At 40.6% G+C, this 24,465-nt stretch overlaps 1 protein-coding gene and 1 long non-coding RNA gene across 8 annotated transcripts in view; both read left to right on the top strand.

Annotated features, from left to right (window-relative positions):
• Window positions 1-20,303, top strand: part of LOC122453800 (histone-lysine N-methyltransferase SUV39H2-like) — a 380,431-nt gene extending 360,128 nt beyond the window's left edge. For 2 of the 6 annotated variants that reach the window (XM_043488021.1, XM_043488019.1), the window contains 5 exons: window positions 6,609-6,849; window positions 9,565-9,707; window positions 10,177-10,229; window positions 15,081-15,177; window positions 16,934-20,303. In XM_043488021.1, coding sequence (XP_043343956.1) covers window positions 17,633-18,925 — 1,293 coding nt within the window. In that variant the 5' untranslated portion in view covers window positions 6,609-6,849; window positions 9,565-9,707; window positions 10,177-10,229; window positions 15,081-15,177; window positions 16,934-17,632 and the 3' untranslated portion in view covers window positions 18,926-20,303. Of the gene's footprint in view, window positions 1-6,535; window positions 6,850-9,564; window positions 9,708-10,176; window positions 10,230-11,065; window positions 11,686-15,080; window positions 15,178-16,933 lie in introns of those variants that run through there. The other 4 variants (XM_043488020.1, XM_043488018.1, XM_043488022.1 and 1 more) reach the window with 3 other exon arrangements.
• Window positions 20,304-23,397: 3,094 nt separating this feature from the next.
• The window catches only part of LOC122453802, a 61,780-nt gene continuing 60,712 nt past the window's right edge, over window positions 23,398-24,465 (top strand). For both annotated transcript variants that reach the window (XR_006273182.1, XR_006273183.1), the window contains exon 1: window positions 23,398-23,569. This is a non-coding gene — a long non-coding RNA (uncharacterized LOC122453802). The remainder of the gene's footprint in view (window positions 23,570-24,465) is intronic.

Genomic DNA, 24,465 nt, shown 5'->3' with positions numbered 1-24,465 from the left:
CCTAGCCTGCAACTTGCCTGCTGATCAAGAACTGACAAAAAAAATCTGAATAAGTAAAAATATAATCCAGACACAAATGAGATTCCCTGCAAATTCCCTCCTGTCATCTTTTTTCTGACCTTGGCTTAAATAAGCTATCTTCTTAAATGCATTACTTTTATTTCCCAAGTGAAATCTTCAAAATCAATTGGAGTATTTGAAAGTGAATAAAACATCATGCATTATTGCCATCATGTTGATCAGTTCTGCATCTGATGTAGTGAGACAAATATCAGATTGGTTTTAGCTCCTGCTTAGCTGTTGAACTTCAAAATTTAGGGTGTTTCCTCCTTGCCTCAGTTGCCTCAACAGCCACCACCAACACTACCACTTATCTGAAATGTTTTGAAGAACAAAGTTTACTAGATTCTGAATTTTTTCAGGATATTTTTTCAGGTATTATAATCCTGATTTTAAAACAACTTCCCTGATGATGTCCTCAAAAACTGTTGAAATTTATGCAGAGCTTTAGAAGCTAAAGTTTCTCTAAATATCCTATATTTTCCCACCAACCTCACTGTATCACTGGCATGGTCTTTAATAGAATTCAGCACCTTAAATCATTGTTAACACCTCTGCTTTTATGTTTTCAAGCCATTTTTCCCTCACCACTTTTCATTTGTAGTACAACCACCTGGGCACCCAGTGCCACCAGGAACTTCCCCTGCGTCATAGAGAGTGGGAATGGGGCAGATGGGTGATGAAGGAGGCGGAGGGGGACCAGGGAAGAGCCCGTCTGGGCCCTTGGTGGCGGCATGGTAGAACTGGCTGGCTTAGAGGAGCGGGCAGCGAGTGTGACAGGAAGCAGCAGGTCTGCGGCAAGTGATGGCGGAGGGAAGACAGGGAGCTGCCCGGGAACACCTTCACGGTTTGCCTGTCCCCGGGATCCAGGGTCGGCTTCTCCTTTCCAGCAGCTGAGCATCCTGAGTCTCTCCTGGTTCTCTTTCTTCCCCTAGTAAACAGTTCCCTGCCTCCTTCTCTCCTGCTGCGGCTGCGCCAAGTCTCTCTTGCTCTTTTCCTTCCTCCCAGACCTGACGTGGGGCTTCCGGGGTGGCTCAGCAGTGAGGAATCCGCCTGCCAAGGCAGGAGACGTAAGAGATGTGGGTTCGATCAATGGGTTGGGAAGATCCCCTGCAGAAGGAGATGGCAACCTATTCCAGTATTCTTGCCTGGGAAATCCTATGGACGGAGTAGCCTGGTGGGCTACAGTTCATAGGGTCTCAAAAGCGTCAGATCCAACTCAGCAACTAAACAACAAGAACAACAGATCTGGCCTTTGGCTGTGCCAGTGGCATCCTTTTGTCCTTGCGGCTGGCTCCAGGGCCCCACGTCTGACTGCTGCCAACAGCTCCTGGCTTTGAGCACTGTGACTGCGCTTCTCTTTCGTTAAGGCGGGAACAGGAGGTTTGTGAGTCTCTAGTGGGCTGGAGCTTTACTACACATGTGAACGATGTGGTTAGTGCCTTGGGTCACTTGACTGCCCTTTAGCATTGAGCGTCTATGCAGCAGAGGGCCTACCTTGTGACGAAGCCCTGGAAGGTTGATTTGGCCACGTTGGTTTGTGGGGCTGCGGGAAGGAGTCGAGAGTGAGTCCTGAACAAGTAGCTCCCTTGTGGATCCCGTGAGCCTTCCACGCCGGGCCTCAGCTCCAGACATGGGCCTCATCTCTGGATTAGAAGTTACTGGACAGGAATGAATGAACGAACGAGGGAAGGAATGAGTGAATGAGTGGGTGAAGGGTTGAATAATGCTATCTGGAAACAAACAAGGACTGTAATGTGGAAGTCAAGGGATGGTGAGTGAAAGGCTCTAGTTCTAAGCTCCCTCACCTCATACCCGGCACTCAGGGAATCCACACTGCCAGGGACAGCTCTCAAGCAAGGACACTGCACAGAGGTAGAGAAACATTTAAACAGGCTGCACTGCTCCACAGCTTAAGATAAATATTCATACTTAATACTGGTTCTAGGGTATGAATTTTTAGACTATAATTCTTTAAAATTTATTATCGTTTTAAACTTAATTGGGTGAAAATATTTATTGGTGGGGGAGGGGATGCAATTACCCAATTATCAGAGCTAGAATGAATCCTAGGAGGGACACTAAAGCTATCTTTAAGTACTGAGACGATTTTATTACAGCAACTCTTAAAACAATAATGAACGTTGTGTGTTCCTTGGTCTTCTTTTTACAATAGAAAAGGAACACACAATTTTAAAACAGAAAACAGATTTGCATTTGTGGAGAAGAAATAAGAAACGGCTTTGTGCCAATGAATTCTCCTCGCAAACCCCCACCACCTAAAATTGGTTTTTCTTTGAGGCTTAGGAAAAAGGAGGTAGGGTGAGGAGGGAAACTCTAGTGCAGTTACAGACAATGAAATGGAGATGTGGGAACTAGCATTAAAAATATGTTGGCATTTTCCCAAACAGGGAGTGCTGACAAGTATAATCCTATTACTAAAATCACATCAGCAATGTGATAAATGAAAGAAAAAACACAATCTCCTGCAACCAGAGCGGCTATTTGTCCACAAAATCTCATTGCCTTGTATCAATCTGTCCCTCTCAAAGTAGTACATAGTTGAAAACAATGTTAAGGAAGCTTTTAAAACACATCATTGAGATTACAGCACCTTTTAAAATAAACAGCACTGAATACCAACACAGGTAAAATGTCATTGTGAGATGGGGATCCGATATTCAGCGGTGTGCTTTATGGCTTTCCAGTGTGTGATAAAATCTGTTCACCAGATGTACTATTTGTCTCCTGTGTAGCATACTTGAGCATCCTGTAGGCCTGAGGCCCATTTATTTCATGTAATTGCCTTTCCTGTGCACACCTTGGGGCACCCTAATTCTCCATTTTATTTCAGGCACTGTACAGGGTACCATCTGGTAGTTTAAAACTCATCCCGTTTTATTGCACCACCACAGTAGCTGTATTCAGCCGTACTGCAGGCTTTAGGTGGGGAAGGACTTCTTACTACCAGCTATTTATTTTTGCCTGAAATAAAGTCGCCTTGAACTATCTACATGCAGGATTCACACGTTGATCATCACTGGTCCATACGAGTTTGACAGAGGCTCGCCGGCAACCTGCAGACTGGAAGCAGTTTCCAATTGCTTCATGCACAGCTGTTAACTTACGGAATTGGGATTCTAAATTCTTCTCCTACTTCTGCACGTAATGATATCTTTTTACTATCTCATTTGTATTATTTCAGTTCAGATGAGCACAAAAATAAATGTATTCCATCACATCTGGAAAAGTACCGCAGAGAAATCGCTTAATATACAAGGCTGCACACCTCATTACGAGGTTCGTCACTCATTTCCAACCCAGCCTTACCTCTGCCCCTCATCAACGTGGCTTTTGTCTCAATGTTGTTTTCATTAAATTGTTAAATCATTTGCAAGGGAATTTGAAAGATCTTGAAAAGACGAGTTTGGAAATAACACACTTGGCGGAAGGAAAATAAATCTCAGAACCTCGCAGCCTTTGGGCGGCCGCAGGTCCCGGATGAGCGCGCCTTCCCCTAACTTGTGCACAAATTAGATAGGAAGTGACTGCGCTCTCCTGAGAATTCATCTCCCGCCCCACAGCCGCTCCCACGCGGATGCGCCCACACAGCTGGGCGAGCCACCTTAACAAAGGGTCTCTGACATGCAGATAACACACCCCCAGCTGCTCGTTTCCAAATGAGTCATTGTTCACCTGCTGGTTCCTGCCTCCCCAAGTCCCTCTGGCCGCGTGTGTTCTGTATCCCCCTGCTCCGTTACCTTCCCCACCCCACCCCCCTGCCCCAACCTCCCGCCAATCCAACAGCCAAGGTCTGTGGCTTCTGGAATGGCCATGAAAAGACGGCAGCAAGAGGGGGCCAGGAGGGGCGGTGGGGCGAGGTGAGTGATGACTTGGCTCACCAGCCACTGCTGCCTCCTGACATGTGTTATCTCGGCGTTGCCCGGGGAGATTACCAGTCTTTGGCCAGAGACCCAGAAAGCCTTCCAGGGCACAATCTGCTAGCTGGCACCAGTGACCTGTGTAAATGAACAAACCGGTCGGGAGATGCTGCTGTTCCTACAGGCACCTCGGTCCTGGTGTTGGGTGACAACAGCTCGACCACAGTTGGGGATGGAAGAATATTTCAGGGGGGAAAGGGCTGGCTAGGGACCCCTTTGCAGCAGATTCTTTACATGTTTTGCATTCGTGGCAGTGACAAATGTAGCTAAATGCACCTGGCTGTAGCTGTCTGCTGTGATCTAGAGCCTGTTTGAGTGAAAAGAATAACTCCCTCTGTTATTTATTGTTGGAAGTAGAGTTTACTTTGCTGCCTTTAACCTCAGCAGAAATCAGCAATGCCAGTGTGAGAGCAAGCTGATGAGTTTTAGGCATCAGAGCAAAGAATCGTTGGCTGGAGTCTTGTAAATCAGCAGAAGACCAGTGACCAAATAGATTCATATTTATTTTCATGGAGTTTCCCCCTTCTTTGACTCTCAGGCAATCTCATTCTATAAAAATGTTAATACTGGTGTGAATATGAAGGGTAATGTTTTCCCCCACAGCTCTGTCAAACATATCTTCCCAATAATTAAATGTGCATTCTTGGGCTCTAAGAGCAATCTTGTTGAACAAAGCAACCGCAGATCCAACTAACCTTTGAAGAATGAGGATGTCAAAGTATAAGCAGATGTTTTAATTTGCACAATGCTGAGAGATTTTTTGGATGCCAAATGTTCTTAAAATAGTTATTGTATCTCAACAGAGGAAGAAAGATACACTCAGAAATAACTTACAAACCTCGGGGTTACATCACCATTTTCTCATTCAGCAGAAGTGATATTGGAAGTGCTATTAAGAAAGCTATATATTAATCAGCATCTAATGAGAAAGTAAGATAATTCTATGATTAGAATATGTAAGAGGAATAAAACAAGAGAGGGTAGTAAAATTTTAAAATGTACACACACATACACATAGTCTCTGTAAAGTCCATAGCTACATTAAACACAGGGTTAAAAAAAACACTCATGGTATCCCTCATGTATGCGTTAAATCACTCTAAAATGATTTAGGAGATGTATGCTATTTTTTTAAAAAAAAGGATACATACTCTAGCCATGAAATTATAGCATAATGTTGTCTATTTAGTTGAACTTGCATTGCTTTGGGGAAATATTAGACACGTTTTTCACAAGTGGATGTGTTCAGGAAAGATTTATACTGCACATAAGGAAAAATGTCCTGACTTTCAGAAGAGTTGTGAGAAGTCCAAATAGTTTACCCAAGAAAGCTGTGGAATTTACCTCCTGGAGACTTGTAGCAGCAAACAGGAGACCCATATGTTTGGGTTTATTTCAGAGTAGTTTGAAATGAATAGAATGGGCTCATGAAGAGTTTCCCAGTCTTTCTCACTCTGTCACATGCCCCTACAGTCCAGCTGCCATCCACCAAGCCAGTCCTCCATACAGTCCTTCTCTGGATCCATCTTCTCTCAAGTCCTAGTCATCGCTTACCAGACCCTCCTGATCTGAAAAGTTAAGCTAAGGAACTCTCCTATGTTGCTGGTGGGTTGGGGAAAGGGGGCACTATAAATTGGTTAAATCTCTATGGTGGATATTTTTTCAAAATCCACTCAAATTTAAGTGTACATCTCTCTGTCCCTACAGTTTCATTTCTGGGACCTTATCTTACAGATCTAGTCACACATTTCAAAAGGTGATGAATTGGTGATGCTGCTGCTGCTGCTAAGTCGCTTCAGTCGTGTCCGACTCTGTGCGACCCCATAGATGGCAGCCTACCAGGCTCCCCCGTCCCTGGGATTCTCCAGGCAAGAACACTGGAGTGGGTTGCCATTTCCTTCTCCAATGCATGAAAGTGAAAAGTGAAAGTGAAGTCACTCAGTTGTGTCCGACTCTTAGTGACCCCATAGACTGCATCCCACCAGGTTCCCCCGCCCCTGGGATTTTCCAGGCAAGAGTCCTGGAGTGGGGTGCCATTGCCTTCTCCAGAATTGGTGATATGAATTGGTAATTTATTTCAGCAGTGTTTATACTAGCAAATAACAGGGAACAACTTAAATATCCATCAAAAGAAGACTGATTAAATAAGTTAAGGCACATATATGTTAGAAGAAAGAGGCAGCTCTATGTGTCCCTGTAAAAAAGAATCTCAAAGATACTAACAGACGAAAAAATGAAAATATCATTGTTGAATAATTGTTGATATTTATTCAAGAATAAATATCATTGTTGAATAATTGATGCTGAATATCAACATCCTGTTGGTTTTAAGAAATAGAAAAGAGACTTTCCACAGTATAAAAAATAACTTTTGAACTATTATACCTTTTGGATTTGCATTGTATACCTATTAAACAAACCAAAATAAATGACTAAGGAAATAAGAAAGAAAATTTTTTTTCCAAGCCCAAATTCTGCAAATAAAGTAGGAGATCTGTTCTGTCTCATTTCTGCTCTCCCTCCATCCTTACCAGGAAAACGCCTAGTATAAGGTGGCATCCAGTGAAGGCAGGCCTGTTGGACTCCGATTTTCTCTTCTCCTTCCAGCAGCTTGAAATTTGAGAAGAGAAGAGAAGAGAAAAGGAAGAAGGTGGCAGGGCCCTGTGAGAGGGCGCTGGAGAACATGTTGTTTTGCGGTTTGATCACGGTGTAAACGTGAATTGAGGAGAGCTTCCTGAGGTTACACACGAACCTGTACTTCCGCTGGGAGCATGGGGAAAGGCAAGAGGGGCCAATGACCAGGAGATGACCACTTCCATAGGGGAAACACTCTCTGACCGGGCACAAGGTAAGTGTTCAGCCCAACCACTTGGGGCTCCTTTTCTTAAGAGCTATGTCGATAAAGCCTAGTAGAAATGTAATTCGGTAACATTAATTCTGGAAAGTCTCAGCTCAGCTCTCTGACAATTATTTGAAAACACAATTGTGGAATCACTTGAAGGAAGAATCAAGCATTTGTACTTAACACTGTAGTTGGGTTCAGTACTTGGAGTATGGGAGTTAGCAGGTATGGGTCTATCTGTGAGAGATGAGAGACCCTGGAAAGGTCCAGCCTTTCTAGTCTGTTTCATCAGGAATGATGTATATATCCACCTCATTGAAGCAATATGAGGGCTCTTTGTTATAATTTAATCAAGAGTTCACTGCAGAGACTTCCCTGGGGGTCCAGTGGTCAGGATTTCACCTTCCAATGCAGGGGATGCAGGTTCAGTCCCTGGTCGGGGAGCTAAGATCTCACATGCCTCACAGCCAAGAAAACCCCAAACATAAAACAGAAACAATACTGTAACAAATTCAATAAAGACTTTAAAAATAGTCCACATTAAAAAATATATATCATAAGAAAAAAAAAAGAGTTCATCACAGCAGTGAGCACAGAGACAGGATCAAGAAATCATGGCCAGTGGATTCTCTGCCAAAATTACTTGCCAGCTCAGTCACTGGGATTCTTTTCCAGATGGCTTCTTCATGGACTCGGCAGAGACCCTTGAGTGGGGTCATGAGAGAAACCCTCTTCCCACTGCTGATGCGAGGCTGGTAAATTAGTGATACTGCTCAACTGAATCTAAAGTCAAGACACCAGTCCACAAAAGGCCAAGATCACTGTGAAGGCAGCTGTTTAACACAGTAGAGATTATATTCCTCCGCCTAAAAATATCCTACTTAGAAGAAAGGAGGGCTCTGTTCCAGGCTCCTACTCTTGAGGTTTTTATTTAAAGAATACCCTATCTTAACTCGCAGCAGAGAGGCTGAAGATTAAAAATTAGCCACTGTATAGTAGCTGAGCAGTAACAATTTTTCATAAAGGTTTTTACTACACATTTGGGATTATAATTTCAATATTATGCAAATGCATTTTATGGATCCGTAATACAGAATGTGTACTGGCGTTAATGTACATTAGTGAGCGAGCACAGAAATGCTCCAAATGAGCCATTTTGGTGTCTGCTTTCAACGTGTATTATGAATAATAAGTAAAATGTTCTGGTTTAGAACAAATAATATAAAATCTGAATTCTTCTTGATGTTCATCAGTGATACAGCCCTACACAACTCCCAAGGAATTCTTCCATTGGACACAATTAAAAACTGGCTCTTAACCAATATATTTCGTTTATGGCTTTTCTTCTTGGATGGGCTGTGAAAGTAAGATAAATGCATTTAATAGGGAAAAGGGTGGCTTCCTCCTGTTGATCAAATCAGGTGTTAACCAGATGAGTGAGTTAGGAAGGGCGTGAACCCTGACATGTAAAGATAGTGGCTCAGCTACTCCTGTTTCTAGAAGTTCTGAGTATTACCAAGTGAAGAAACGTCTAAACAGGGCTACAAAGCTAGTGGCATATATTTTCTTTTCTTTTTTTTTTATTTTTTATTTTTTTCATATATTTTCAATTAATAAAACTGTACAGATTCCATGCCGTTAACACAAAATGTTTTAGATGAGATAACTGTTGTTCTAAAGTTATTTAAATAACATGTAAACAATGTTCCTTAATAGTTTGTTGCAAGCCTTGTGATCCAACCTGGGTACCCAAGTTGAATTTTGTCAGATGTGTGGTTTTCTTTAACTGTTACTGTGTCTTTGTGGGTGGTTACAGGTTAGAAAAGATGTTCAAAAACTAAATTGGAGGCTCTTCCTGAATGCACAGGCCTGAGCCAAACTGCTCTTCAGGCTTTCTGAAATAAAGCTTAAAAAATGGTTCTTTCCTTTTTAATTTCTTTAATTTTTCTACATTCTAATTTTGCATGATGGCAAAGAAAGCAAGACTAAGCAATGTCACATGTACTGAAGGTGGTAGCTGATTATAAATAATGCCAAATTTCTGTTTGCATTGATTTATTTAGGGCCTTGGGGTCTATTGATCTTTCTCCTTCCATGTGTGTTTAATACCTGCCTCGTTCTTTGACAATCTGTAGGAAGGCAAGGTTGCACTGTCTAATAATTATGGCCAGGGCATTCAGTCAAGTAAGAATAATGTAAAAATCTTCTCTCTCAAATGGGCATCCTTAACTTATGTCTTTTAAAATACCACAGATTCCATGACTTATCTTCAAAATGATAATAAAAATATCCATGTATTAGGTTCTTATCGTGGTATTTTATATATGTGTGCATGCATGCTAAGACACTTCAGTCATGTCCAACTCTTTGTGACCCATGGACTTGTCTCAATTAAGTCACAAAGTAATCTCCCAAAGTAGATTTTACAATCCCTAACCTGGAATTTTAAAAGATCAGTACAAAGTCACACAGCTGTGTAGGCCTCTCTAATTTTGCAACTCAATTTCTTGATACTATATAGCCTTGGGTCCACTATTAAAATGACTTGGCTTCATTTACCACGTAAGTTACAGCAGTGGCATTTGGTCCCTCTATCTGACATGGACAGTACAAATAATGTTAAAGTCTGATTCAATTTCAACCAGTCATTACATCACTGTTGTCTACATTGCTGCAGTTGCTAACTGCTTTCCATTTCTCCCTGACACTTCTCTATCCTAGATAAAAGTCTGTGGAAGGAAAGATGGATCCAGTAAGAAGGTGTAAGCAAGAATTCAATAAATGCATGTTTAACAAATAATACAGGTTTTTCAGTTCTCCAGTCAAATTCAACAGAAAGTCATTGACTACCTGCGTATTGTAAGGTATGGTTTCTGTTTTTGAGTCCTTAAAACTTCAAAAAGAAACAAATGAAAACCTATTAGTAGCCAGCAGCCCTTCCAATTATTAATTTACAATCAGTTTTGAAAGGAGCTGAGTATATTGTGTCCTAATTTAAAAATGAACTATTGGCTATAGGCCAGTAAGCAGATAAGGCTGCTACTTGGAGGGTGAAATATGAGATGCTAAATAATAAAGGCTGAAGTACAGTGGAGCAGGCCTGAGGAAACAAGTAGCATGTCCATTTGAAATACTATTCCCAGCACCATTTGTTGAGTCTTTTCTATGCACTGGCCCTTCCCACCATGTCTTAATTGGCATGGTACCTTGTAAGGTAAACATTATTGTCTTCATTTTGCAGATGAGGAAATTGAGGCTTTGGTAAGCTGTCTAGCATCCCATTGTTAATACGTGGGTGAACAAGGATTTAATTTATGGTTTGTTTGATTTCAGGCTTCCATGTGGCTCAGATGATAAAGAATCTGCCTGCGATGCAAGAGACCCAGGTTAGATCCCTGGAAGATCCCCTGGGGAAGGAAATTGTAACCCACTCCCGTGTTCTTGCCTGGAGAATTCCATGGACAGAGGAGCCTGGAGGGCTATAGTCCCATGGGGTTGCAAAGAGTCAGACATGCCTGAGTGACTAACACTTTCACTTGCTTGATTTCAGAGAACTTGAGAGAGAAACAAAGATAGGATAATGATTTTTAAAGAACGAATCTCAATTTTTTGAAATCCTGTAGCAAGACTTGCCTTTATTGTGGTCTGTATCAAATTCGGTTTTGTTATTTCTGGCCTTCTTATATCACCCCTACTTAATTAAAAGCTCTATTTGGGAGTAGGAAGCACATGCAAACAATTTTTTTCCATTCTTCACAGGCCTTGTTCAGTGCCTGGGGCAAAGTAGATCTTCAAGGGAGGTATTTCATTTATTCCTCATATGTTTACTGTTTACTCTGGCCAAGTCCAGGAAAGAGGACAGGGCGTGCCCTCCAGAAGCCTCCAGCCCAGTGAAGAAGGAGGTTAAAGAAGCAAGGCTGTCACCTGGGTATGGATGCCTCTGAGAGGGGGAGGCAGAGACATCCATCCAGTTGGAGGGCTTAGCAAAGGCTTCCCAGAGATATCATCCGAACCCACTCCTGGAGCATCAGAAGGAACCAGGTGAAGAGAGCGGGGAGCACATCGCAAGCAGAGGGAACCAGCAGGAATGAGTGAAGGCCCTCCAAAGTGAGAGAGGCACATGAATGGCCTGTCCCAAGGAGCCCAAGTTATCTCGATCTTTCTGTTTGCATGTGGGGTGAAGGGACTGCTCTGGGCGGGTAGGGCAGGGGCAGAAGCGGACCAGCATGAGAGATGGTGGAGAGGTTCAGTAGGATCGTGTCCTATGCTAAAGTGCTTGTGCCATATCCTGACCATTCAGACAAGCATACATTTAGCAAGATGATCAGCTAGACAACGGAGAACAGAAAGAAAGGGAATAAGACTGGTGGCAGGAAAGAAAACCAAGGAAGAGATCAGTGAAGCTGGAGTCGGGGAGCGGGGGCAGATCTTGCCTCCTAGAGAAGAGCAGGCCATTTTGTATGTAATTTGGAAGAAAGCACAAATATTTTATCGTTATTCTTAGAGCTGCCACCTCCCCCAATCTGTTTTCTCTCTTCATTAATTTGTGGGGACCACCTGGACTAAAACACTGAAGAAATCTTCACTTTGAATGAACTTGTGTTCAGGCATCCCAGTGTCGTTCCCAGAGCTGCATCGAGGCACTTTTTATCTTAACAATCTCTCTGTGGGCAGAGGTAACAGAATCACAGGAATGGATATCAACAACCCAAGTGGAATACCTCAGAAAGAAAGAAATATTATTTTTGCTGATGCACATATTTTATTTTGAAAAATCATGAGGATCTCTATTAGGAAATCATTCTTCCTTGGCATTGTGTTGCATGCTTAACAACACACAAGGTAAATATGCTAAAATTGGTGTCTTTTTCATGAAAACCACATAACTATAAAGCTCTTTGTTTTCATCCAACTGCTGAAAACATTTGTGTAGGCAATTTCAGTAAACATTTGGAGAATTGGAAGTGTTCTCTCCTACACATATGGTTCTTTATGAAGAGGTAATTTTTATCTATGTTCTACTCAATTGAATATTTATAAGTCTGTTTGGCCTCAAAAGTACCTGATCTCCCCCCACCAAAATACAATCGCCCTGTAAAACTAAAGTGAGATTTATTCAGTTACCCTTTAAGAACTTTGTGAGTTATTTTTGTTTCCTCGCTATGAATTTATTCCCAGTACAATCCTAAATTTGTCTAATTTGCTGTGTTATGGCAATTAGTCAATTCTCCCTTAGTTACCCAAATAATAGCCTTCTAAGTTTGAGGTTGTAAATCACTCATCCATTAAAAATGCCATTTCCTTGTACTGCAAATTCGATTCATTTAGAAGAGAAAAAACCATGGCATGGAATAGAATTATGCAATGTCATGGACACATTAACATTTGGATCAAAATTTTACATTGTGTCAGCCAGTAAACAGTATAAATGGTACAGATTTGCAATAAATAATTGTCTATTAATACTCCGGCATGCTGTAGCAAATTACAGTCGCACTTCAGTAAACACAGCTGTAGGTAGGCACCAGGGCCCAGGGAAGCAAGTGCCACGATTGGTTTGACTGGAAGCAGACCGTCATACAGGGATGCGGGCAGCTCTTTTCCGGCAAGGGGGAGCTCGGCTGTGGATGAAATGCCCGGTTTTGTAAATGCAGGAGGAAGACCCACTGGGCCCTTACTGCAGCTGGAACATGGGACGCCATAGAACCTATAGGAAGTGTAGGTACTGAACTCAACGAGGGTGTCCTTCATGTTTCCTAAAGGTGCAAGGGATGGCAGCACGTTTTATTAACTAGAAAACACTTCCTGATGCACAGGACTGACTTTGGGGGGAAATCAGCTTCTGGTCGGAGCGGCCACTATTTTGAATGTCAGTTATGGAGCCACTAAGGGGCCACCCTGAAGCCAGGCTCTCCCCAGAGTCTGCCTTACGTGTGGCTAGATTTAGGTCCTCCTTCCATAACTCCCCTCTAGAATCTTCCTCACTGGACAATTGAAGAAACTAAAATCAATACCATTTTCAGTATTTGGCTTAAGGCTCTTAAAAGTGAAAGTGTTTGTTGCTCAATGTATCTGACTCTTTGTGACCTCATGGACTGTAGCCTGCCAGACTCCTCTGTCCGTGGGATTTTTCCAGCAAGAACACTGGAGTGGGTAGCCATTCCCTGCCCTACAAGGGATCTTCCTGACCCAGGGATTGAACCCGGGTCGCCTGCATTGCAGGCAGATTCTTTACCATCTGAGCCACAGAGAAGTCTTAAGCCTCTAAGTCCTGTCAAAATGCAAACAAAGTGTCGGGCATGACTGCTAAATAGATATATTCACATTTGTTAACATCTTGGTCTGCAGCAGATGATCAAATAGCCAAAATTAGTGTGCTGAGTAGGATGAGCTGGAGCTCGGGACAGGTAACCTTTCCTCCGGGAGAGGGGAGAATGAAATGTTGCTCAAAAGACATCATGCAGGTACAGGGCACAAGAAGCAGCAGGGGGCACTCAGAAAGGATAGGGAATGAATCACAAAAGTGACTAATATTTGTTCAGTTCATTTGTGAGAGCAAGTACTGCCACTATTATATCATCCCCATTTCCCAGATGGGAAAATGGAGGCCCAGAGATGTTAAGGAACCTGCTCATCATGAGTACCCAGCCAGTGTGATGATTATACTAAAGAATCAGGTGCCTCCAAAAGCTCATTTATCTTAGTTCATAATTTAACCCAAGACTCTGTAGGAATAATAGAATTTACTGATCTTAAGACCACATGGTTCAATTAATTGAAATTGTGACCCTTAGGAAATGTCTAAAATATTCTAGATTCAAGTCAAAAATTAAATTCCTTTTAAAATTTCTATTACTATCCTATTTAATATCACTCTGCTTATAAAGAAAAAAAAACTCCTCTACTTGCCTCCAAATTAAGTATGTATTTATTCTATACCTGTACATTTAAAATAAATAGGAAAATTAAAGCAGCCTTATATGTCATATTTTAACAGAAATATCAATGTCTTTAAAAGTTGATCATCTAGAGAAATATGATTTTTCGTGATTGAACTGAATGCTATTTCCATCAAAATTATAAAAAAAATTATTGAGCACTTATTAAGTATAGGGCATTGTCCCAGATTTTAGAGGACTGCCTAATTTTGTTTTTCATGTCTACTAAAAGCTGAGCTTAATTTGTAGCTATTTCTTAAGAATGGGGAGCAGCTGTGACTGATTTATTTAAATACTTCAGAACATTTTAAAATTGTTTTTCTAATTCACCAGAGAATCATTAAATCCTTGTGGTTGTATACTCTCTTGAGCAGTATTAGTTTCTCTCTCATGTTTAGACAATTGCTGTGGTCTCATAGCTGTGTCTTTGCCAACAATAGCTACTTTTCTCTGCACACCACTAGACTAATCCTCATAAAAGTCATTTTTATGACATCATTCTCCTGCTCAAAACTTTCAGTGGTTCCTCACTTTCAGCCAGACTCTCGAGCTGGCATTCAAGGACTCTGCCGTCTGGGTACTGCCTATTCTTCAGTGCATATTTCCCACTGCTTCCTTTTGCAAACCCTCTGTGGCTGGCACACCCTCTGACCCCAAGAATGCTGCACCCTCTAGCCAGCATTTCATTTCATCAGCCCCAAGTGACTCTACCATTCTCTCCAGACCCCCTCCTACACACTCCCCGCATCTTTGAAATTCTTTGTAAAATTATCTAAGCTCCTTTCCTCTCTAAAACCCACAATTTAACATTTGCCACAGAATGATAAAAAGTTTTAGAGCTGGCAGGGACATGAGTGGGGCCATTTATTATTATTTTTTTACAAGTCTCCTCTCAATCCTGATTTAGTGGAATTGCACTGGATTAAGGATGAGAAGACCTGACTCTACCATCTTTTCCACAGCTGACCTTGGGCCAGCCGCATGAGCTCTACGAGATTCAGTTTCCACATCTGTAAAATGGAGATATCTTACCTATCTGCTCCACAAGTTTGCTTTGAATGTCAAATGTGATCATGCATAAGAGAGTGATTCATAAATTATAAAGAACTAAGTGCTGTTAACCATTTCAGGTGTCCTGGTACACAGCATAGCCCTCACGTCTGCCTCACCCTATCCATGTAGTTGGGTGGAGCCAGTGAGGACTTAGCAAATACTCTTAAAAAAGATGTTCCTCAATTCAAGGGTATGTCTCTCAATATTTAAGAGAATTTCACGTATTGTTCATTTTATCCCCTTCAGATGGCTTTTGGGGTTGTGGAAATTTCTGCCTCCTCTTTCTGCCATATTGGAACTGGCAAGATTTCTCAAATCAGCAGGCTCCACCTGGTGCTTAGAGGTATGACCTTAATCTTTAACTGTCTTTCTCCCATAGAAAATGGTAAACAAATCTTTGTTGGAAAAATGAATGAATATTCACTTCTTATCTTTCAGTAAGAATATGATAACTTTTGGTTATTTATATTTACACTTTCAAGTACATCTACTCATGTTATTTCCACCACATTCCTCAAATACACCTATCCTCAGTGCTAAATGTTCCAAACATATAAACACTATCGTAAGTATGGAAACCATTCACTGATTACTTTTCACATTTCCTTGCTGGATGTGTATGCTTTAGAAGGCTTAAAAAGATGATCTGTCTGGTCGAGAGGCTGTTGGTCCTCAAAATGTTCTCATCTTTTAGCACTGAAACTACAGTAATGATTTGCTTCATTTGTGCACTGCACACCAATGACATGAGCTAATTGCATATCTACTATGAAATAATGTCTATTATCACATGCATAACTACACATTAACTCCATTGGAAGCACTGGTAATTACACAGTATGTTACATTAATGCCCCTGTGTTATCATCTGATTGCCGTATCATTCATTCAAGTGACCTCTGTAAATCTGTTTCCACCATCACTTCCTCATTCTGGGCCTCTTTATGGCACTTTATAGATTATTAAGAAAACAATCCATTAATCAATTAAACTATATGGTTAAAACTATTTCTGGAAAGGAAGATCTGAAATGTGATCTATTGCATTTCTTTGATCTGTTTTTCATGACTTCTCCTTTACTTGATATACACACACAACTATAGATAGAGCTATGTTCCATTTCTTTTTGTGTGAGATTAGAACTGTTTTCATTTTGGATAGAGACACAGAAAGCTTTTGATTAAAAATTCCTTTTAAATTGGTCTGGGTCACAAACAGAATCACAGCCTAAACATGTTTAAGTTCACCCTGAAAAGTGTCAATCAGATTTTCACACCAACATGCTTAAGAGAGACAAGTTCACATTTGCAGCTGAAACCTGAGTTTTCTCCTAGTCAGTTTGCATCTATCTGGTTACACCAACCTGGAATTTTCTACTATCAGCCTAATCAGACCATCCCCTCATCTTACAAATTCTGCTTTCAACTGCAAAGCAACTCTAGCCCAAGAGATGAAAAACCATCAGCATTTTCATAGTTAATGACAGGGCTACAAAACAGAAAGTAACAGCAGGAATCTGAAGCCAGTGCTTTTATTGGACTAACTAACGATATAAATAAAATGGTCCCTGACTGAGCTTCAGAGAATCACTGTCTCTTTATCAGGCTATAGAAAACAGATCCAGGAGGGCAATAAATACGGCACATAACAGAGTGGAATTAAATGATTAGGCCTGAATTAACACCCTGTTTCTGAGCCTCACTTAGTGTTCCATGGCCCCAATGAAACACTGCAATTCACAAATGCTCAAGGCCCATTTAATTTTTATTTCAAGCTAGTTCAGAAGAAGGGATTACCTATAACTCCCCCCTATTCCATTGTATAACTCTTGAGGTAACAACACTGATCCTGTCTAGATAACTGTGGGGAAAATAGAATGGGCCATAAGAATCACAGTGTCTATACAGAACCTTGCCTCTAAGAAACCACATTCATTAAAAGGGACTAATTCCTTGTCCCTGTGAAAGTGACAAGGCTACCTCTGATGGGAAATTAATGAATTAATTAAATCAAACCTGATTATTTTCCATGGTATTAACAACATAACAATATTAGTCCACATTTTTTTTTTTTTTTTTTTTTTTTTTTTTTTTTTGAAGTGTGACTTTAGCATGGCAAAGAACCTAAGTCCTGACTACACAATGGAATTTAGTATCACCTTGGAGGCTAATACATGGTGGCCCCATTCCCCATGATGCCATACAATATAAGGTGAGTTCAACATAAACCCTCTATGAAGGAGATTCTGTTCTACACTTTTCCATTTATATTAACTCAATGACTCTAGACATTAGAGGACTTCACTACACCAGTGAAGTACTTAGAAGATGAAATATGCACCAGATGAAACTAAGGTATAAAAGCCACTTTGAGGGTCAACCGGGTGGCTACGGCGGATCCTTGCGCGGCTCGAGGTCCATGGGCATGAGCCGGGCGCGACTCCTTTGTGATGGTTTGAGCGGGAAGTTTGCAGTTGGGCTGGCTTTGGACTGGGAGCGGGAGGACCCAGGTGGTGTGGGTGTGACCTCAGTGTCAGAGGAGCAGACAGAGGTCGGGGCTATGAGAGGTGTGAAGGCTAAGAAAGGAGATGAGTGAGGATGTACCCCGATTCGGACTCATGGGGAGGACCAGTTCCCTGTTGGAGGAAATCCCACTAAGTGGGTACTGGAGGCGGTAGCCCCTGGCTCACGGGAATCGTCATCCCCGCCGGGAAGGAACTTGCGTGCTATTTCTGTGGTCCCCAGAGAATTCGGTGCTGAACGTGTGTTTGTGCGCGCGCTCCAAGACTGGAACTTTCAATGCCTTCTGAAAGGGAAAGGTGTTTTCCAGCACTGCGCCTCTCCGCATGGATTATGGACTCATTATCGCCCAACTTTTCCTCCACTAGGGCTTGGTGTGTGCCTTGCCTAGTTTCACTTGATACTCTTCAGGAATTATGTAGAAAAGAAAAGCTCACATGTAAATCGATTGGAATCACCAAAAGGAATCTAAACAATTATGAGGTGGAATACTTGTGTGACTACAAGGTAGTAAAGGATATGGAATATTATCTTGTAAAATGGAAAGGATGGCCAGATTCTACAAATACTTGGGAACCTTTGCAAAATCTCAAGTGCCCATTAGAACTTCAGCAGTTCTCTAATGACAAGCATAATTATTTATCTCAGGTAAAGAAAGGCAAAGCAATAACTCTAAAAGAAAATCACAGAGCCTTGAAACCTGCTGTTGCTGAATACATTGTAAAGAAGGCTAAACAAAGGATAGCCCTGCAGAGATGGCAGGATGAACTCAACAGAAGGAAGACTCACAAAGGAATGATTTTTGTTGAAAATACCGTGGACTTAGAGGGGCCCCCTTCAGACTTCTACTACATTAATGAATACAAACCAGCTCCTGGAATCAGCTTAGTAAATGAAGCTACCTTTGGTTGTTCATGCAGAGATTGCTTCTTTGAAAAATGTTGTCCTGCTGAAGCTGGAGTTCTTTTGGCTTATAATAAAAATCAACAAATTAAAATCCCACCTGGTGCCCCCATTTACGAGTGCAACTCAAGGTGTCAATGTGGACCCGATTGTCCCAACAGGATCGTACAGAAAGGTACACAGTATTCACTTTGCATCTTTCGAACTAGCAATGGCTGTGGCTGGGGTGTAAAAACCCTTGTGAAGATTAAAAGAATGAGTTTTGTCATGGAATATGTTGGAGAGGTAATCACCAGTGAGGAAGCTGAGAGACGTGGGCAGTTATATGACAACAAAGGAATCACATATCTCTTTGATCTGGACTATGAATCTGATGAATTCACAGTGGATGCAGCTCGATACGGAAATGTGTCTCATTTTGTGAATCACAGTTGTAACCCAAACCTTCAGGTGTTCAATGTTTTCATTGATAACCTCGATACCCGTCTTCCCCGAATAGCATTATTTTCCACGAGAACTATCAATGCTGGAGAAGAGCTCACTTTTGATTATCAAATGAAAGGTTCTAGAGATGTATCTTCAGATTCTATTGACCACAGCCCAGCCAAAAAGAGAGCTAGAACTGTGTGCAAATGTGGATCTGTGACTTGCAGAGGTTACCTCAACTGAATTTTCAGGAAACAGAACTTATGACGATTATAGTGTTTTTTCTAATGTTAACATTTTAAAAGTATTTTGGACTTTTTTCATATTATCAAGATTATACACTACGATGATTTATAATTCATCTTTCAGACTATTGGCCAAATGCATTACTGATACTTTTGAAGAGAGGCACATAGGGTCACATACACTAATTCTAAATATACATATTCAGTGGTTAGATACCAAACATGAAAGGAAAACTATTTGCAAATCAACAGATATATAGTTGGAAGTCTATGTGAATATAGAGAAATGCCTCCTTCAGTGTTTGTTAAACTGATGATGTAACAGTTGCTAAGACTGAACATTCAATTTGCCATACACCTTGAATTTAGAGAAATAGAGTTAATTCATATTGGACAAATACACAAGTTCTATTTTTGTTATTGTCATTCCTGTTTACCTACTTACAACTCACTTGTATTTGAGACAAATAGGTGATACTGAATTATACTCTATTTTCTACTTTCATTAAAACATTGGTATCTTAATGATATAAAAAAAATAAAATAAAAGCCACTTTGAATACCTGTGACTTGAAATGGTGTATGTGATGGAGGTATATTTATAAGGTAAGGTACTCAGGAGTTGAAAGGTAAGGGAGCTTGCAGTATTGAGCACTTACTAGATGCTTAGTGCTCGACTCTTCTCTCATTTGGTCCTTACAACATCCTATAAAGTAGGTATGATAATCCCCATTTTATGATTAAGGAAATTCTGGCTCAAGTAGTAGTGTGTATCTGCCCAAGTTCACAGAGAAGGTGTGACATTCAAATTCAGTTATAGCTGATTCCAAAGCTGTACCTTTCCATCAGTACTATGGTGTCCCTTGCTTAAGACTGCTAGTCTCACTAGAGATTTGACTTAGAATCTTCTAGAATAACCAGAGAGGCCAGCCATCATGCTGGGAGTCCTGAAGGGTAGAGAAAGAATCAAAGGGTTTTGGCTCTCTATGGTGAGAACATTTTTTTAATGAAGTTCCACAGCAGAACATTTTTTTAATGAAGTTCCATGGGATCCAGACATTTAACCAATTGAGGAACTCTTCCCTGGAAAGTCCAGCCCCCATCTCTTTGAGAGAGATAAGCTTCATCTAAATTATTTCATCTGATTGATGACTGTCATTTATAACTATTGCTACTTCTCTCTCGGGTATTCCTTTGGAAAATGTGTATAAGTTCATCACATATTCTAATGTATTGTCTATAGATTATAAGATAAAGTCACGCATGTATCTGCTGATACTTTTTAAGTTGACCTGTCTTTATGCTTAGAAATGTCTCTTAATAGTAGGCTTCCCTGCTAGCTCAGATGGTAAAGAATCTGCCTACAATGCAGGAGACCTGTGTTCCATCCCTGGCTTGGGAAGATCCCCTGGAGAAGGAAATGGCAACCCACTCCAGTATTCTTGCCTGGAGAATTCCACGGAAAAAGATGCCTGGTGGGCTACAGTTCATGGGGTTGCAAAGAGTTGGACACGACTGGGGGACTGTCATTCACTCCCCTGGAAAGTAGTTGAACCTGACTATCCAAGTTTGCTTCAGATTGTGAGTTACTGACTGAATAGAATCCAGGATTTAGCTGTTATTGTCTCCTCAAGAAGCACCATGACCCTTGACTGGAATAGAGAAGGAGGATTCTTCCACATTCTCAGGAATATGGAGCCTGACCATACCCAAGTTTTCCCTACGAGTCAGCTCATTATAGCATATAGTGGTGTACCTGCCAGTTCGGGAGGGATCAAACCTTCTCTTCCTTGATATTTTTGGACAAAATTACTGTAATCCTAACTCAAGTATATGCTTGAGTACCTTCAATAAAACACACTAACACACACATATTTCTCTCATAAAGGAATTTTCATGGACTGGAATGAGCATTGAAGATTACATTGTGAAGCTGCAATAATGATTTTTTTGTAAAGATGATCACTAGTAATTTACTAATGATAGATTCACTTCAGCTTAAGAATGTTGAACTGTGTCTATCTGTTAAATTATGATTAAATACTTAATAGGCAGAAAAGCATCTAATTTCATGTTCTATGCAATATCCTTATACATTATTAGTACCCAATAAAGTAATTAAAATGCTTTTGACACTCAATTAATGTTACATGGTAATAATTACATCTGTTCCCTTATAAGTGATGAATTGCTTGAAATTTTGTTTTGAGAAAAGATCTTTGTTTACCAAAAAGAGTTATTAAAATGGTTTCAGTGAGTTTAAATTATTGATTTTTCATTCCTTGACCAGCAGTTCTTAAGAAGCAAAGGTCTTGATTATAACAGCTCATATCTGTGTCTCAGCTTTCGTGATTGTTCTTGGCTAAGGTTTTTAAAAATAACAAGACCCCTGATATCTTCTGGTCTAGACTTAGACAGAATCCCAGGCTTTCCCTTGACTTTCACTTTTCTATTGTAATTAAAGTGAAGTGAAATCTGTCTCCACTGTGTCAGCAATAACAGCCAGATTATGTCTTTGAACTAGAGTCCTTGTCTGCTTGACACCACAACAGACTATGGCTTCAAATACCTTGTTTGGTTGAGCATTTGGTTGAGCAACCTGAGCATTCTCCATCTCCCCTGACCCGATTTGCTTATTTAAGTGGCTATTTGAAGACATAACTTCAGTTTTAAAAATCCATGTAAAAATGAATAAAACTTGGAACAAAGTAATGGACTACCAGTGTGTAAATAATAACAAAGAATGGTTCCTTTGAAATGGTAAAATATCTCATTTATGAGTGAATGGCTAATCATGGTAGAGACTACAGTGCCATCTTTTTTTAGCTGTCTGACTTTTCTGTGACTTAGTTTCTTCACCTCATGTCAGTATTGTAACACCTATGGGATTGTCATGGAAATCAAAGGACATAAGAAATGTGAATTGTACTCTAGAAAAAACATAAAATGGCATGCAAGTACGAGGTACTTCTACAAATAGTTCTCAGTAAAAAAAACTGACAAGGATTTTAAGTTCATATCCTTAATATCTCATTTTTTATTTCCCATTGATAAAACCCCTGCCCCTCTGGCCTTTTTTTCAGATCTTATAAACTTGGACCTCCTTAAAATAATTAATCACTGATCCCATGAATTTTAAATCCGTGATTTCAAACTGCAAAGCTGCCTCTAGAATCATGCTTCCTGACCATCTTCATTTCTTCAAGGTCTAAACCCTTTCATCTGAGTTTGATAACATTTTTTTTCTTTTGACCTGGATTTTGCAGAAATAAAACTGTCCAGGAAACTATTTTGTCAGACCTTCTACTTTTCTGATCTGACACTAGAGAAAAGCTATCTTCTCAGGCAAATGTACAAATCTCTGTACCTCAGGCCAAATCTCAGCTCAAAGTTCCTCTTTATTATATGAGACTTATTATAATCATGATTTGAACCCATTCTGTTCACCTACAGTATTTATTTACCTGTTTATCATTTATCTACCTTCTCTGATATGTCTGTTCCACAAGAGAAGAGACAGTGCTTGTCTTTTTCACCACAGTCCTCTGGGCATAGAATACTTTCTGGACCACAGTAGAGGCCCAATAAATTGTTGACTGACCAGATGAATGGCTATAAATAGAAAAGGTCACATTTGATATCACTAAAGCATTTAGGTCTTAATACCATTTTCTCGTTCCTTAAATAAAAACTTGACATTTTTTCTAATCCCTCACAATAAAAATTTCATCAGTGAAGTCTTTAGCAGTATTAATTCCTTGCTTCTGTCACTGTCTTTCTCAGGGCCTGAGGCTGAACCAAACATGACTGAGGTTTTCAAAAAATATTTTTTTAATATAATGTTAAAATATACTCACTAGGGGAAGGCTCATAAAATTCAACTTCAGCCACAATCTGGACTATGGGTTGTCAAGTGCTGCATAAATAAATCATTAAGTCATTTTGGCATCCTGTGGGCCAGAGGAATAGCTCCCTCAGTATATTTAAAGAGATTATGATTCAGAAAGAAACAACAGCAAAGTGAGTGATTAAATGTGTCTTCTCATATTATTCTTCTACAGTTTGGACAGGTTCTTTGAAGTGGTAATTGTCCATTTTACCAAGGGCAGAATTTTTTTTTTCTCTTTAATTGAAATCCCTTGTGGAGTGAAAGAATCTATTCCAATATCCACGGCAAATGCCTCCACCTACTTTGCAACTATTCGTGCACTTGAAAGAGGAAAATACAACCCAGCAGTCAGAAGAGTGGGTTTCAAGGACAGCTTGTGGCTATGTACATGTAGCACAGATTCAGACAAGTCGAGCCTAAACGAAAGAATCATGGAGGACAGTGGAGAGATCTTTGTGATGCAGGAGTCTGGGGTGGGGACTGTTTGATGGCTAGATTATGTATCAGCAGCCCAGGGAGGGTATCCAGACTAGAACTCACCTATGCTTTTCTCTCTCTCTCTCTCTCACACACACACCGTGACCATCTGCTTCCCTGGTCCAGTCTCCCCTGCCAATCCAATCCAGCTTGCTCAACTGCTCAATGCAATGGCCTTCGGAAATTTGCCAGAATGAAGAACACAATAAAAACGATGTGATGTGTTTCTGAATCCTTCCCCTGACCTCAGAAACGAAAAGGAAAACCAGTTCTGAGGTTTGCAGAAAGCTCTTTTTCATAAAGATAAACTGTGTAACACTCAGGGCCAGTGGGGGCAAAATTGCTGCCTGTCTTTTCAGAAGAGATGATTAAGATGGTGCCCCTGCTGTAAGAAAGTACAAAGGCCGACTCATTCAGAGGAACACCTCCAGATCTGATGTATGGGGTACCTGTGGGACACACAGTCAGACACAGAAACATCAAGCAGGCCCGCTTGTACCCCCCTAGATCTGAATGCATGCATATGTGCACCGCCACACACACACACACACATACTCAGCAATCTCCTTCTTGACAAACATTCCTTTTTTGCTGCTTTTCTTACGTGTAGAACCATGGCCCCAGATTGAAAAATCATGCTGTGTATTTACTAAAACCCAGGCTGTTCAATTGTTACCCTCAGGAAGAAATTTCTTTTTTTTTTTTTTTTTTACTATCTGTATCTGTCTTAGTCAATAGCTGATAGACCTTTCTTGGGTTATTAACCAGTTAGTTTTTCCCAGAAAGGAGGTGATTAGCTTCTAACATTACTCAGGGTGTCAGGATTTGCAGGTACCAGATTCTCTCATTCTAGTTTATTTTTCATTTAATCTTCAGATTTTTCCACTCCAGCTACCAGCCAGCTTCAACTTAGTATTAACTGTGGCTCCTGGTGGTGGTGGTCTTTGCGGGGGAGGTGGGTAACAACTCAATAACCGACATAATGATGACAGAAGTGACCAATTTTGCATTAACCCGCATCTAGGGCGCCAAGCTGCCAAAAGCCAGAAACAGTAAAATAGATTCCAGGCAGTTACAGGTTAAGGATCATTTGCATAAATTAGCAAATTTTGCAAATGAATTCATCTAGTGAGAAGTAAGACACGGGACACTGCATTTTAATAATTGACATT

This window comes from Cervus canadensis, chromosome 15 (assembly GCF_019320065.1).
Source record: "Cervus canadensis isolate Bull #8, Minnesota chromosome 15, ASM1932006v1, whole genome shotgun sequence".
Lineage (NCBI taxonomy): Eukaryota > Metazoa > Chordata > Mammalia > Artiodactyla > Cervidae > Cervus > Cervus canadensis.
Note: the sequence above shows the minus strand (reverse complement) of the source record. Positions and strands in the feature narration are given on the sequence as shown.